We start from the raw sequence: 16,604 nt of genomic DNA, 5'->3' as shown, positions 1-16,604 counted from the left end.
TACAAACTGTAGCACACAAAAAAGCACATTTAATTAAAAAAAACGTTATTATGGTCTTACCTTTACTTATAAATGAAGTCCATGCGCCGCAACTAAAGCCCTCACTTAAACTTTCCACGTGCAAGATTGAATCTATTTAAAAAAGTGTAACCGAGGGTTTATAAATGTCGCCTATACTGTATGAAACTACAAAATAACAAACACGGAGGCTCCAGTTTACACGAGGACCACTTTATTTACCTTCTTTCAAAAACCTCCGCAACGTGACATCACTTCCGCTCTTAGCGCCTTCAAAATAAGAGCTCAAGGCATATACTGTATAACAGCGCATAACAGGAACTTAACATCACAAAGAGGAAAGCCCATGAAAATAGGTTACAAAAGTTATTTAATAAGAAGCCAAAAAGTGCAAAAACAATAATGTTCGTGTTGGAGGAGTTGTGAATTAGGTACACCTGCAGTCTGCAGGTGTATCTAATGTTGTGTCCCTGCAGTCATTCACAACTCCTCCAACACCAACATTATTGTTTTTGCACTTTTTGGCTTCTTAAGAAATAACTTTTTTAAATAGATTCAATCTTGCACGTGGAAAGTTTAAGTGTGGGCTTTAGTTGATATAACAATTCTACGGCGGGGGTGCAGGAGGCGAGCCTCAGCCAGTGCGTCTTTTGCAGCCGTTTTATGATCGCTCAGCACAAGAAATACTTTACACACATACAGTTGTTGACAAAATACACTGTACATTATATACCTCAGCTAACTAAACTATGGAAATGTATAATATAGTTCATATAGCAATACGGTCTCACTGCACAGCAGGCCAGCAGTTAGCCGAGTCATTGCGCAATCCATGTTGAGGCACTGAGTGACGTGCCTCAACTGGCTGCTGTTCACCGCACCGTCTCTTCTCAGTATTTGAACGGCAAATGTGAAAATTCAGCGATTTTGAATAAAAATAATCTAAAACTGGTGAAGTTAAATGGAAAATATCTTTATAGTATAATCACTGGATACATTTAACAATTTAATTTTTCTTTTTTCTTTTTACATTTTTTTTCTTTCCATGATGGCAGGTGAGGCCCCGCCTCACCTGCCTCTAGTGACTGCACGTCACTGGTATAGATGTACATCATTCTAATCTCCTCAAACATACAGTCATGTATAGATGTACATCATTCTGGAATCATCTCACATTCTTCTCTCACAAGGTCAATTGTCATTCAAGACAGCTTTGAAGATACACATTTTGCAGCTGCCCACATGACATGAAGTTTTAATACTGCTTTTAACTAGCTTGTTATCTTATGTTGTATTAGTCCATTGTATAATGTCTGCTCATGCATGTATTCTTATTTTGGATGCTCCTATATGGACCCCAGGAAGACTAGCAGTCGCCTTTGGCGTCAGCTAATGGGATCCATTCAATAAACAATAAACAACAATCTCAGGGCGAACACTCTAACCACTAGGCCACTGACAGAGGTGGGTAGAGTAGCCAGAAATTGTACTCAAGTAAGAGTACTGTTACTTTAGAGATTTATTACTCAAGTAAAAGTAAGGAGTAGTCACCCAAATATTTACTTGAGTAAAAGTAAAAAGTATGTTGTGAAAAAACTACTCAAGTACTGAGTAACTGATGAGTAACATACACACACATATCATATATATATATATATATATATATATATATATATATATATATATATATATATATATATATATATATATATCCCGTATTTTTCGGAGTATAAGTCACACCTGCCGAAAATGCATAATAAAGAAGGAAAAAAACATATATAAGTCGCACTGGAGTATAAGTCGCATTTTTTGGGGAAATTTATTTGATAAAGCCCAACACCAAGAATAGACATTTGAAAGGCAATTTAAAATAAATCAAGAATAGTGAACAACAGGCTGAATAAGTGTACGTTATATGAGGAATAAATAACCAACTGGTATGTTAACGTAACATATTATGGTAAGAGTCATTCAAATAACTATAACATATAGAACATGCTATACGTTTACCAAACAATCTGTCACTCCTAATCGCTAAATCCCATGAAATCTTATACGTCTAGTCTCTTACGTGAATGACATCAATAATATTATTTCATATTTTACGCTAATGTGTTCATCATTTCACACATAAGTCGCTCCTGAGTATAAGTCGCACCCCCGGCCAAACTATGGAAAAAACTGCAACGTATAGTCCGAAAAAATACGGTACATACGTTGATATATACAGTATATAATTTATATTTATTTATTTTGCCGTTTTTGTTTACATGTTAAAGGTGTTTTAATGAATATACATGCATGTTTAACACATATAGATTCCTTTCTTTCATGTTGACAAGAATATAAGTTGGTGTATTACCTGATTCTGATGACTTGCATTGATTGTAATCAGACAGTAGTGATGATAACGTCCACGTTTTCAAATGGAGGAGAAAAAAAGTTCCTCCTTTCTGTCTAATACCACATGAAAGTGGTTGGTTTTTGGCATCTTATTTGTCCAGCTTCCATATTCGTTTGTATACACTTTACAAGAAATACATTGGCGGCAAACTCCGTAGCTTGCTAGCTTGTTTGCGCTGGCTTTTGGAGACTCTTATTTTGTAAGGGCAGGCGCGATGGAGCGGCACTTTTATTGTGAAGACAGGAACTGTGCAGTCAGTCTTTAGGTTTCTGACGGGATGTACGGTTGAAATAAAAAAGGGTCTTTTTTCCTTCACACTTTTGATTGATTGATTGGAACTTTTATTAGTAGATTGCACAGTACAGTACATATTCCGTACAATTGACCACTAAATGGTAACACCCCAATAAGTTTTTCCACTTGTTTAAGTCAGGTCATGTGACCGCCTGGCTCTGTTTGATTGGTCCAACGTCACCAGTGACTGCATCTGATTGGTGGAACGGAGTGAACGTCACCAGTGACTGTATTTGTTGAAACGCAGGCACTATGAAGGTCTGTCTGACAGACCAAAACAAACAAAGCGTGCATTAACAGATCGATAAAAATTAGTAGCGAGTAGCGAGCTGAATGTAGATAAAAGTAGCGGAGTAAAAGTAGCGTTTCTTCTCTATAAATATACTCAAGTAAAAGTAAAAGTATGTTGCATTAAAACTACTCTTAGAAGTACAATTTATCCCAAAAGTTACTCAAGTAGATGTAACGGAGTAAATGTAGCGCGTTACTACCCACCTCTGGCCACCGAGTTATTGAGACCACTACCCCCGCATAGTCACCACTGTCCATTTCACAGCAAATTGGGGCTGCAGCAATCGACTACTTTTTTTTTGATTGATCGAATAAAAGACTTTATAGACCACTGCGTATTTTAGTAAAACAAGCTGAAATAAACAACTACTTTTCCCAACATGAATGCACTTCATCAACATTGAAATTGCACTTGTAACGTGTGCATTGATCAATGATGACAATTGCCCCCGCAGACCACAGCACCCACACACACACACCACCGCTCTCATGTACGCTCATGTCCTCGTACACTATATTGCCAAAAGTATTTGGCCACCTGCCTTCACTCACATATGAAGTTGAAGTGCCATCTCATGGAATTGTCCAAAATATTTTGGTATCCTGGAGCATTCAAAGTTCCTTCCACTGGAACTAAGAAGCCAAGCCCAACTGCTGAAAAAACAACCCCACATCATAATTCCTCCTCCGCCAAATGTCACACTGGGCACAATGCAGTCCGAAATGTAGCGTTCTCCTGGCAACCTCCAAACCCAGACTGGTCCATCAGAAGGAAAAGTGTGATTCATCAGTCCAGAGAAGGCATCTCCACTGCTCTAGAGTCCAGTGGCGATGTCCTTTACACCACTGCATCCCACGCTTTGCATTGGACTTGGTGATGTATGGCTTAGATGCAGCTGCTCGGCCATGGAAACCCATTCCATGAAGCTCTCTGCGTACTGTACGTGGGCTAATTGGGAGGTGACATGAAGTTTGGAGCTCTGTAGCAAGTGACTGTGCAGAAAGTCTTTGCACTATGCTGACCTCTCTGTCACTTTACGTGACCTACCACTTGGTGGCTGAGTTGCTGTTGTTCCCAAACTCTTCACTTTTCTTATAATAAAGTTGACTTTGGAATATTTAGGAGCGAGGACATTTCAGGACTGGATTTGTAGCACAGGTGGCATCCTATGACAGTTCCACGCTGGAAATCACTGAGAGCGGCCCATTCTTTCACAAATGTTGGTAGAAACAGTTTCCATGCCTAAGTGCTTGATTTGATACACCTGTGATTAGTGATTAGGACACCTGATTCTCATCATTTGGATGGCTGGCCAAATACTTTTGGCAATATAGTGTATTAAAAGTTCCGGGCCACATTTGATCAATTCGATGAATCCAAGCAACAGAATATAAATAACAGCTTTTTGCTAATCGAATGATCGATTCAATCGCTTAATCGTCACAGATCTTTTTTCACCAGGTCTAATCTCACTTCCATTTTCACATTGGCTTTCTTTGACGCACTGCCATCAGAAGAGTCTGCCTCGCATTTGGGGAGACATAACGAAGGGCATAAAATGAACTAAAAAGAACCAAAAAAATACCTCAGTGTAGACCAAACCTGGACAAAATACATGTGGTCCATTAAGATGATCAATCCTGCCCTACATTATTTTTTTAGACCTTTAACATGAAAAGTGTATTTGCCATTATGATGTGCAGTGATGTTTTTAAATGACTAAGCCTTGAACTATAGAAAGTATTTCAATGGTTGAAATCTGCACTTTTGAGTGTTCTAGGAGTTATTAGGGTCATCTAGGTCACAGCAGCTCAGACCAGGAACAAAGCAGAGTGGGCGGGGCTTGTTTTCAGAGCATAACAATGATAATATATCATATTGTAGTTGTTTGTTACACTTTGCATTCATATTTTACTGTTTGTTACATTTTTGTTGTGTTTTGCTTGATTGTAAAAGATGTCTATAGAGGAGCTGGTCTGATAAGTAAAAGATGTTCATATGTTGTTAATATTCAGTGTTTTATTGTTCGTAGTTAATATTGTAAATACCACTTTCTTTACCAATACAGTCCCAGGCGATCACAAAAAGGTGATGTAATCCAATATTACACTCTCAAACAGCAGTGATGGAATGCTTTGTTAACAATTTATTATAACCATAGGGCTCAGCGGGTATCCAAAGTGCGGCCCCGGGGCCATTTGCGGCCCCGGAGCAAAAAACATACAAAGTGGAATAAAACAGAAAACATGAGAAAATGTTGCAATATTGACACTAATAACACAAAGCTGCCATGCAGTCCATATTTTTTGGACTATAAGTTGCATTTTTTTTCATAGTTTGGCCGGGGGTGCGACTTATACTCAGGAGCGACTTATGTGTGAAATGATGAACACATTAGCGTAAAATATCAAATAATATTATTGATCTCATTCACGTAAGAGACTAGACGTATAAGATTTCATGGGATTTAGCGATTAGGAGTGACAGATTGTTTGGTAAACGTATAGCGTATAGTTATAGCGTATAGTTATTTGAATGACTCTTAAACCAAAAATAAACAAAAGGTGAGTGCCCCTAAGAAAAGGCATTGAAGCTTAGGGAAGGCTATGCAGAATGAAACTAAAACTGAACTGGCTACAAAGTAAACAAAAACAGAATGCTGGACGACAGCAAAGACTTACTGTGGAGCAAAGACAATGTACATCCGAACATGACACGACAATAACATATCAAATAATATTATTGATCTCATTCACGTAAGAGACTAGACGTATAAGATTTCATGGGATTTAGCGATTAGGAGTGACAGATTGTTTGGTAAACGTATAGCATGTTCTATATGTTATAGTTATTTGAATGACTCTTACCATAATATGTTACGTTAACATACCAGTTGGTTATTTATGCCTCATATAACGTACACTTATTCAGCCTGTTGTTCACTATTCTTCATTTATTTTAAATTGCCTTTCAAATGTCTATTCTTGCTGTTGGCTTTTATCAAATATATTTCCTCCAAAAAATGCGACTTATACTCCAGTGCGACTTATATATGTTTGTTTCCTTCTTTATTATGCATTTTCGGCCGGTGCGACTTATACTCAGAAAAATACGGTAGCTCAAAAAATAATTAATACTCATAATCGATGCATTCATCTGAAGTTGATGTGGAGATTTAAGCGTTGAAAGTGACAATAATACTTATTAATATGACTTATTTTAACACTTTAAAGAGTGGGTGCCTTTTGGATCCCCGAGACCTGAAGGTTTTTTTGAACTGTTCAGAAAATAATCATGAATCAAAAGCCATGTTTACCCTTTTTAAAGCTCCAATTACTTTCCATCAAATATTTAACTTCTAAAAAATTTTGGGAGCATATTTTGTGTTTTGCCATTAGAAAAAAAGGGTTTTACAAAAAAGGCAAAAAATAAAACAAATGAAAACTTTCTTTCAGTGCCTGGATTTTAACATTGAAAGTAAATAATAATATATAGGACTTTTTTTTAACACTTAAACCTGCTCAGTGGCCTAGTGGTTAGAGTGTCAGCCCTGAGATGGGTAGGTTGTGAGTTCAAACCCCGGCCGAGTCATACCAAAGACTATAAAAATGGGAGCCATTACCTCCCTGCTTGGCACTCAGGGGTTGGAATTGGGGGTTAAATCATCAAAATGATTCCCGGGCACAGCACCGCTGCTGCTCACTGCTCCCCTCACCTCCCAGGAGGTGATCAAGGGTGATGGGTCAAATGCAGAGGACAAATTTCACCACACCTAGTGTGTGTGTGCGACTATCATTGGTACTTTAACTTAAATGACTAAGACCCTTGAGGGTCCACGGGACCTTTGACGTGGAAGACAATTGAGGGGATGGAGCTCTAATGCTTACAATAAATATTATATTGGTTTAGAAAAGAAAAAAAAAGAAAAACGGCCCCCACATATGGGGTGCTGAATGTAAAAGTTCAGGCACACTTTCCTAGCAGATATATTTCTCAGATTTAACTCGTTTTCATCACATTGTAATGTTGACCCTAAATATTATATCTAAATGTTAAATCTAAATCTAAATGTGAGTGCTAAATATTACATTTAGAGAGTCAACATTAAAATGTGATGAAAATGAACTAAATCTGAGAAAAGAATAGAATAGAATGCTTTTAATTGTCACTATAGAGTAGACAGATACAATGAGGTTAAAAGCAACTCCAGTATCAGTGCGACAGTCTACAAATATGCAAAACATAGGAAGGACAGAAAAAGAAAAATAGTGCAAAAGGAGGTCAGGTGTAATGTCCAGTCCTGAGAACCAATGTGTTGTTTCATTATTATACTATGTCCATATATGCAGAAGCATTCAGACTGTGGGTGGAAAGTAAAAATAGCACACAGAGTTCAATCTGGGAAAAGTGAGTTTAAATCTGAGAAAAGTGAGTTTAAATCTGAGAAAAGTGAGTTTCAATGTGAGAAAAGTGAGTTTCAATGTGAGAAAAGTGAGTTTAAATCTGAGAAAAGTGAGTTCAATCTGACAAAAGTGAGTTTCAATGTGAGAAAAGTGAGTTTCAATCTGAGAAAAATGAGTTTCAATCTGAGAAAAATGAGTTTCAATCTGAGAAAAGTGAGTTTAAATCTGAGAAAAGTGAGTTTCAATGTGAGAAAAGTGAGTTTCAAGCTGAGAAAAGTGAGTTCAATTCTGAGAAAAGTGAGTTTAAAACTGAGAAAAGTGAGTTTAAATCTGAGAAAAGTGAGTTTCAATCTGAGAAAAATGAGTTTCAATCTGAGAAAAGTGAGTTCAATTCTGAGTAAAGTGAGTTTAAATCTGAAAAAAGTGAGTTTAAATCTGAGAAAAGTGAGTTTCAAACGGAGAAAAGTGAGTTTCAATGTGAGAAAAGTGAGTTTAAATCTGAGAAAAGTGAGTTTCAATGTGAAAAAAGTGAGTTTAAATCTGAGAAAAGTGAGTTTCAAACTGAGAAAAGTGAGTTTCAATCTGAGAAAAGTGAGTTTCAATCTGAGAAAAGTGAGTTTCAATCTGAGAAAAGTGAGTTTAAATCTGAGAAAAGTGAGCTTCAATCTGAGAAAAGTGAGTTTAAATCTGAGAAAAGTGAGTTTCAATGTGAGAAAAGTGAGTTTCAATGTGAGAAAAGTGAGTTTCAATGTGAGAAAAGTGAGTTTCAATGTGAGAAAAGTGAGTTTCAAACTGAGAAAAGTGAGTTTAAATCTGAGAAAAGTGAGTTTCAATCTGAGAAAAGGGAGTTTAATTCTGAGAAAAGTGAGTTTAAATCTGAGAAAAGTGAGTTTCAATCTGAGAAAAGTGAGTTCAATTCTGAGAAAAGTGAGTTCAATTCTGAGAAAAGTGAGTTTCAATCTGAGAAAAGTGAGTTTAAATCTGAGAAAAGTGAGTTCAATTCTGAGAAAAGTGAGTTTAAATCTGAGAAAAGTGAGTTTAAATCTGAGAAAAGTGAGTTCAATCTGAGAAATTGATTGATTGATTGAGACTTGTATTAGTAGATTGCACAGTACAGTACATATTCCGTACAATTGACCACTCAATGGTAACACCCCAATAGGTTTTTACACTTGTTTAAGTCGGGGTCCACTTAAATGGATTCATGGTAGAATTGATTAGATTGAAAAGTGAGTTAAATGTGAGAAAAATGAGTTTAAATGTGAGAAAAGTGATTGAATGTGAGAAAAGTGAGTTGAACGTGATAAATATATGTGCTAGAAAAGTGTGGCCCCCCACAGTGCTCATGCTTCCACGGTCCAGAGTGTGGCCCCTGCCTCACAGCACAGGACCATGCACGGACCCCGCCTGGTCTCCAACTATACAAGAGCATGCAAGTAACAACATGGACGTGCTGCTAGTTGGACACAAAAGACACAACAAGGTTTATTCGCGGCCTTGAGTCAACAAAGAATGTGGGAAAAGAAAGATAAGAAGCTCCACGCGTCTGCAGACTGCTCAAAGTGCGCCATGGAAGGTGTGCGCCTCACCTGCGTCATCATGCGGTCCGCACCTGTGTTCTCCTCATCCTTGAAGATGATGTCCGGGTTGTAGTTGGGGGTGAGCTCCTTGAAGCGCTCCGAGTTGCGGCTTATTTTGCCCTCGTACCTCCCGCTGGCCCCCAGCGTCTTCTCGGCCACGTTGGGGCTGAACTGCTTGTAGGCGAGCGGCGCCAACTTCCGGGGCGAGCGCCTTTTCCCGTAACCTCGCCCGGGCCCGCAGCCCCCGCAGCCCGGCGTCAGGACCAAGGCGCAGCCGGCGAGGCACGTCAGCAGCGTCGGGAGCAACATTCCGACTCTGTCCCCACTTCACAACGGGGGCGAAAGTGCAGGACTCACGCCCGGAGCCGCCATTCCCCTCCGTGCGTAAAAGTGACCAAAGGTGCGCCTTAAGGGCGAGCTGCGGTGCGCACCGCCGACATGGACTCTCCCGGCCCCAGAGCACTTGGAGGCTGGGATGAAAAGGCGAGGCTGGGGCATAAATAGGCGAGGGGAGGAAGCGAGTTGGAGACAGTGATAGGGTGTCTCTATCCCCGCGCTGTGGAAGTGGACCACCGCGTCCCTCCTCCTCCCTCACGTGAGCCTTGACCTTTGAACACCGTCCAACCTACGTGACGTCATCGTGGTTCAGGTGAGGGAAGGAGCTCGCGCCTGACGTCACTTCCTGTGCTTCCCAGGAGAACAGCAGCTCCAGTGTCAACGTCCAGTTGAATTCCCGAGATGCTGCAACACCTTAAGTCAACATGGCAGCCTTTTGTCAGCCGCATGCAGTCTGCAGATAAGAGGGCAGACAGGAGGGGCCACACTTTTCTCCAAGAGACCCTCGGACAAGAAATGGAATGCACTTTGATACTTTCATGGCGTCCTGGTTAACAAAACATTATTGTTTTTAAATCATGCCCATCGTTCACAATCCTTATGAAAGACATGATGGAATGATTTTTTTAAATGCATTCTAAATATATACATGATGTAAGTATATATGTCATGTAGTAACATTCATAATAACATGTAATATATACATGATGTAAGTATACATGTAGTATCTAGTAACATTCATAATAACATGTAATTAATACATGATGTAAGTATATATGTAGTATCTAGTAACATTCATAATAACATGTAATATATACATGATGTAAGTATATATGTAGTATCTAGTAACATTCATAATAACATGTAATATATACATGATGTAAGTATATATGTCATGTAGTAACATTCATAATAACATGTAATATATACATGATGTAAGTATATATGTAGTATCTAGTAACATTCATAATAACATGTATTATATACATGATGTAAGTATATATGTCATGTAGTAACATTCATAATAACATGTAATATATACATGATGTAAGTATATATGTAGTATCTAGTAACATTCATAATAACATGTAATATATACATGATGTAAGTATATATGTAGTATCTAGTAACATTCATAATAACATGTAATATATACGTGATGTAAGTATATATGTAGTATCTAGTAACATTCATAATAACATGTCATATATACATGTAAGTATATATGTCATGTAGTAACATTCATAATAACATGTATTATATACATGATGTAAGTATATATGTCATGTAGTAACATTCATAATAACATGTAATATACACATGATGTAAGTATATATGTAGTATCTAGTAACATTCATAATAACATGTAATATATACATGATGTAAGTATATATGTCATGTAGTAACATTCATAATAACATGTAATATATACATGATGGAAGTATATATGTAGTATCTAGTAACATTCATAATAACATGTAATATATACATGATGTAAGAAGATATGTAGTATCTAGTAACATTCATAATAACATGTAATATATACATGATGTAAGTATATATGTCATGTAGTAACATTCATAATAACATGTAATATATACATGATGTAAGTATATATGTAGTATCTAGTAACATTCATAATAACATGTAATATATACATGATGTAAGTATATATGTAGTATCTAGTAACATTCATTATAACATGTAATATATACATGATGTAAGTATATATGTCATGTAGTAACATTCATAATAACATGTAATATATACATGATGTAAGTATATATGTCATGTAGTAACATTTATAATAACATGTAATATATACATGATGTAAGTATATATGTAGTATCTAGTAACATTCTTAACATGTAATATATACATGATGTAAGTATATATGTCATGTAACATTCATAATAACATGTAATATATTCATGATGTAAGTATGTATGTCATGTAGTAACATTCATAATAACATGTAATATATACATGATGTAAGTATATATGTAGTATCTAGTAACATTCATAATAACATGTCATATACATGATGTAAGTATATATGTAGTATCTAGTAACATTCATAATAACATAATACATACATGATGTAAGTATATATGTAGTATCTAGTAACATTCATAATAACATGTAATATATACATGATGTAAGTATATATGTAGTATCTAGTAACATTCATAACATGTAATATATACATGATGTAAGTATATATGTCATGTAACATTCATAATAACATGTAATATATTCATGATGTAAGTATGTATGTCATGTAGTAACATTCATAATAACATGTAATATATACATGATGTAAGTATATATGTAGTATCTAGTAACATTCATAATAACATGTCATATACATGATGTAAGTATATATGTAGTATCTAGTAACATTCATAATAACATAATACATACATGATGTAAGTATATATGTAGTATCTAGTAACATTCATAATAACATGTAATATATACATGATGTAAGTATATATGTCATGTAGTAACATTCATAATAACATGTAATATATACATGATGTAAGTATATATGTAATGTAGTAACATTCATAATAACATGTAATATATACATGATGTAAGTATATATGTAATGTAGTAACATTCATAATAACATGTAATATACACATGATGTAAGTATATATGTAGTATCTAGTAACATTCATAATAACATGTAATATATACATGATGTAAGTATATATGTCATGTAGTAACATTCATAATAACATGTAATATATACATGATGTAAGTATATATGTCATGTAGTAACATTCATAATAACATGTAATATATACATGATGTAAGTATATATGTCATGTAGTAACATTCATAATAACATGTAATATATACATGATGTAAGTATATATGTCATGTAGTAACATTCATAATAACATGCAATATATACATGATGTAAGTATATATGTAGTATCTAGTAACATTCATAATAACATGTAATATATACATGATGTAAGTATATATGTCATGTAGTAATATTCATAATAACATGTAATATATACATGATGTAAGTATATATGTAGTATCTAGTAACATTCATAATAACATGTAATATATACATGATGTAAGTGTATATGTCATGTAGTAACATTCAAAATAACATGTAATATATACATGATGTAAGTATATATGTCATGTAGTAACATTCATAATAACATGTAATATATACATGATGTAAGTATATATGTCATGTAGTAACATTCATAATAACATGTAATATATACATGATGTAAGTATATATGTCATGTAGTAACATTCATAATAACATGTAATATATACATGATGTAAGTATATATGTCATGTAACATTCATAATAACATGTAATATATTCATGATGTAAGTATATATGTAGTATCTAGTAACATTCATAATAACATGTCATATACATGATGTAAGTATATATGTCATGTAGTAACATTCATAATAACATGTATTATATACATGATGTAAGTATATATGTCATGTAGTAACATTCATAATAACATGTAATATATACATGATGTAAGTATATATGTCATGTAGTAACATTCATAATAACATGTAATATATACATGATGTAAGTATATATGTCATGTAGTAACATTCATAATAACATGTAATATATACATGATGTAAGTATATATGTCATGTAGTAACATTCATAATAACATGTAATATATACATGATGTAAGTATATATGTCACGTAGTAACATTCATAATAACATTTTATATTTACATATTTTGATTATTTTAAGCAGTGATTTAAAAAATGCATCACAATTGCTTTTTTTTTTTCATCCCTGATTCCTGCTCACTGCAGACTTAATGAGAGCCAACAAACATAATAAAACATCACTTACTGTACAAGGTCTGCTGTTATAGGATGCCGACTGCTCGGATGTTCATATATTCCCGTTTAGGTGAAAAATGTCTCATAATCCTCGCAAAGAAACGGGGTAGAGTGAAGTGAAGTGAATTATATTTATATAGCGCTTTTTCTCTAGTAACTCAAAGCGCTTACATAGTGAAAGCCAATATCTAAGTTACATTTAAAGCAGTGTGGGTGGCACTGGGAGCAGGTGGGTAAAGTGTCTTGCCCAAGGACACAACGGCAGTGACTAGGATGGCGGAAGCGGGGATCGAACCTGGAACCCTCAAATTGCTGGCACGGCCACTCTACCAACCGAGCTATACCGCCCCAAGAGGGCCAGTTCCAGGTCCTAAATGGCTGTCAAAGTGTCCCGACTTGTCATACATACAGGTAAAAGCCAGTAAATTAGAATATTTTGAAAAACTTGATTTATTTCAGTAATTGCATTCAAAAGGTGTAACTTGTACATTATATTTATTCATTGCACACAGACTGATGCATTCAAATGTTTATTTCATTTAATTTTGATGATTTGAAGTGGCAACAAATGAAAATCCAAAATTCCGTGTGTCACAAAATTAGAATATTACTTAAGGCTAATACAAAAAAGGGATTTTTAGAAATGTTGGCCAACTGAAAAGTATGAAAATGAAAAATATGAGCATGTACAATACTCAAAACTTGGTTGGAGCTCCTTTTGCCTCAATTACTGCGTTAATGCGGCGTGGCATGGAGTCGATGAGTTTCTGGCACTGCTCAGGTGTTATGAGAGCCCAGGTTGCTTTGATAGTGGCCTTCAACTCTTCTGCGTTTTTGGGTCTGGCATTCTGCATCTTCCTTTTCACAATACCCCACAGATTTTCTATGGGGCTAAGGTCAGGGGAGTTGGCGGGCCAATTTAGAACAGAAATACCATGGTCCGTAAACCAGGCACGGGTAGATTTTGCGCTGTGTGCAGGCGCCAAGTCCTGTTGGAACTTGAAATCTCCATCTCCATAGAGCAGGTCAGCAGCAGGAAGCATGAAGTGCTCTAAAACTTGCTGGTAGACGGCTGCGTTGACCCTGGATCTCAGGAAACAGAGTGGACCGACACCAGCAGATGACATGGCACCCCAAACCATCACTGATGGTGGAAACTTTACACTAGACTTCAGGCAACGTGGATCCTGTGCCTCTCCTGTCTTCCTCCAGACTCTGGGACCTCGATTTCCAAAGGAAATGCAAAATTTGCATGGTTGGGTGATGGTTTGGGGTGCCATGTCATCTGCTGGTGTCGGTCCACTCTGTTTCCTGAGATCCAGGGTCAACGCAGCCGTCTACCAGCAAGTTTTAGAGCACTTCATGCTTCCTGCTGCTGACCTGCTCTATGGAGATGGAGATTTCAAGTTCCAACAGGACTTGGCGCCTGCACACAGCGCAAAATCTACCCGTGCCTGGTTTACGGACCATGGTATTTCTGTTCTAAATTGGCCCGCCAACTCCCCTGACCTTAGCCCCATAGAAAATCTGTGGGGTATTGTGAAAAGGAAGATGCAGAATGCCAGACCCAAAAACGCAGAAGAGTTGAAGGCCACTATCAGAGCAACCTGGGCTCTCATAACACCTGAGCAGTGCCAGAAACTCATCGACTCCATGCCACGCCGCATTAACGCAGTAATTGAGGCAAAAGGAGCTCCAACCAAGTATTGAGTATTGTACATGCTCATATTTTTCATTTTCATACTTTTCAGTTGGCCAACATTTCTAAAAATCCCTTTTTTGTATTAGCCTTACGTAATATTCTAATTTTGTGACACACGGAATTTTGGATTTTCATTTGTTGCCACTTCAAATCATCAAAATTAAATGAAATAAACATTTGAATGCATCAGTCTGTGTGCAATGAATAAATATAATGTACAAGTTACACCTTTTGAATGCAATTACTGAAATAAATCAAGTTTTTCAAAATATTCTAATTTACTGGCTTTTACCTGTACATGTCTAAAAAAAAAAATAAAAAAATCATAAAACATTTTTTTTTTTTTTATAACTTTATAAAAAAGTTTCTCGTGTGCACGAGATACATGTCTAAAACATTTTTTTTTAAGAAAAACAATTATTAACATTTTTTTCCCCCATGTCCCTTTAGGGGCTCCGTAGTTTTTGAAGGCATGTTAGATGGTAAAATTGAGGTCAGCCACCAATTCAATGTTTTTTATATGAGCAATTTATTTGAGGTACCAACACAGAACCAATTAATAAAGTCATAAGTTGTGGTACTACTGTACTTTTCTTTTCAGTGTTGCCCTGTAATGTTCTGATGCAAGCTGTGGTTTTTGTCTGCACGGGCCAACAAGAAAACCAAAGACCGAATTCACATCAACGTCCTATTGGGGTTGTGAGTTTTTCCTTGCCCTTATGTGGGCTCTGTACCGCGGATGTCGTTGTGGCTTGTGCAGCCCTTTGAGACACTTGTGATTTAGGGCTATATAAATAAACATTGATTGATTGATGTGCAAATGACCTTATTGTAACTTATTGCATGTGAAGTTGCTTAAATGTAAGTGATTAAGCACATCTGACTCAAATATACTAATGGGGGTCCAAAACTTAAGTTATTTTGTAAGCATTTTCAGAAATTAATTCAGCAAATAATTCATTTCTTCGAGAACTTGTTTGACACAATATTCAAGTCATTTATTTTTAATATTTATTACAACATTACATGCCTACATTTCCAATGATAAAATAATAAAATTGAGTCCATGATTAAAATCGATTTAAAAACTAACGAATTAAAATGTCCTTTAAAAAATGCAGTTTGTGTTTCATCTGAACAAGCCCAAACCTTTCTTCTTCTTTGCTTTGGAAGACCCTCGCTCAGCACGGCAGCAGGAGACCAGCTGAAAGCGGACGAGCAACACAAATGTTAATTGTTGTTGTGTTCTCACAACTGACCAATAATCTTTGTGTGGAACATTTAGAGACACACTGAATTTGGCCGAATTTAATGTCAAGTGTGTCTCAAGTTTGTTTTTTTTGTTTTTTTTTAAGAACTGTCAAAGCTTCTGCAATCAGCAGTGTGTGCTCTGACAAGAAGGAGGCAGTAAATGGACCACAGTCTGACTATAGCCAGTTACCTTTCAATGTCATTAAACAGTACAGATCAAAAGTTTGGACACACCTTCTCATTCACAACACAACTGATGGTCCCAACACCTTTGGTAAAGCAAGACATTCCACTAATCAACCCTGATAAGGCACACCTGTGAAGTGAATACCATTTCAGAGGACTACCTCTTGAAGCTCATGGAGAGAATGCAAAGCAGTAATAGTCAGCAAGACAATGCCAAGCCACGTGTTACATCAACGTGGCTTCATAGTAAAAGAGTGTGGGTACTAGACTGGCCT

General features: G+C 36.1%; 2 protein-coding genes across 2 annotated transcripts in view; both read right to left on the bottom strand.

Moving 5' to 3' along the window:
* Window positions 1-9,409, bottom strand: part of LOC133571080 (indian hedgehog B protein-like) — a 62,733-nt gene extending 53,324 nt beyond the window's left edge. The window contains exon 1 of the mRNA XM_061924124.1: window positions 9,001-9,409. Coding sequence (XP_061780108.1) covers window positions 9,001-9,300 — 300 coding nt within the window. The 5' untranslated portion in view covers window positions 9,301-9,409. The remainder of the gene's footprint in view (window positions 1-9,000) is intronic.
* A 6,455-nt stretch (window positions 9,410-15,864) lies between these two features.
* Window positions 15,865-16,604, bottom strand: part of nhej1 (nonhomologous end-joining factor 1) — a 61,608-nt gene continuing 60,868 nt past the window's right edge. The window contains exon 8 of the mRNA XM_061923493.2: window positions 15,865-16,096. Within this exon, the coding sequence (XP_061779477.1) occupies window positions 16,022-16,096 (75 nt within the window). The 3' untranslated portion in view covers window positions 15,865-16,021. The remainder of the gene's footprint in view (window positions 16,097-16,604) is intronic.

Source organism: Nerophis lumbriciformis, linkage group LG28, assembly GCF_033978685.3.
Source record: "Nerophis lumbriciformis linkage group LG28, RoL_Nlum_v2.1, whole genome shotgun sequence".
Lineage (NCBI taxonomy): Eukaryota > Metazoa > Chordata > Actinopteri > Syngnathiformes > Syngnathidae > Nerophis > Nerophis lumbriciformis.
Note: the sequence above shows the minus strand (reverse complement) of the source record. Positions and strands in the feature narration are given on the sequence as shown.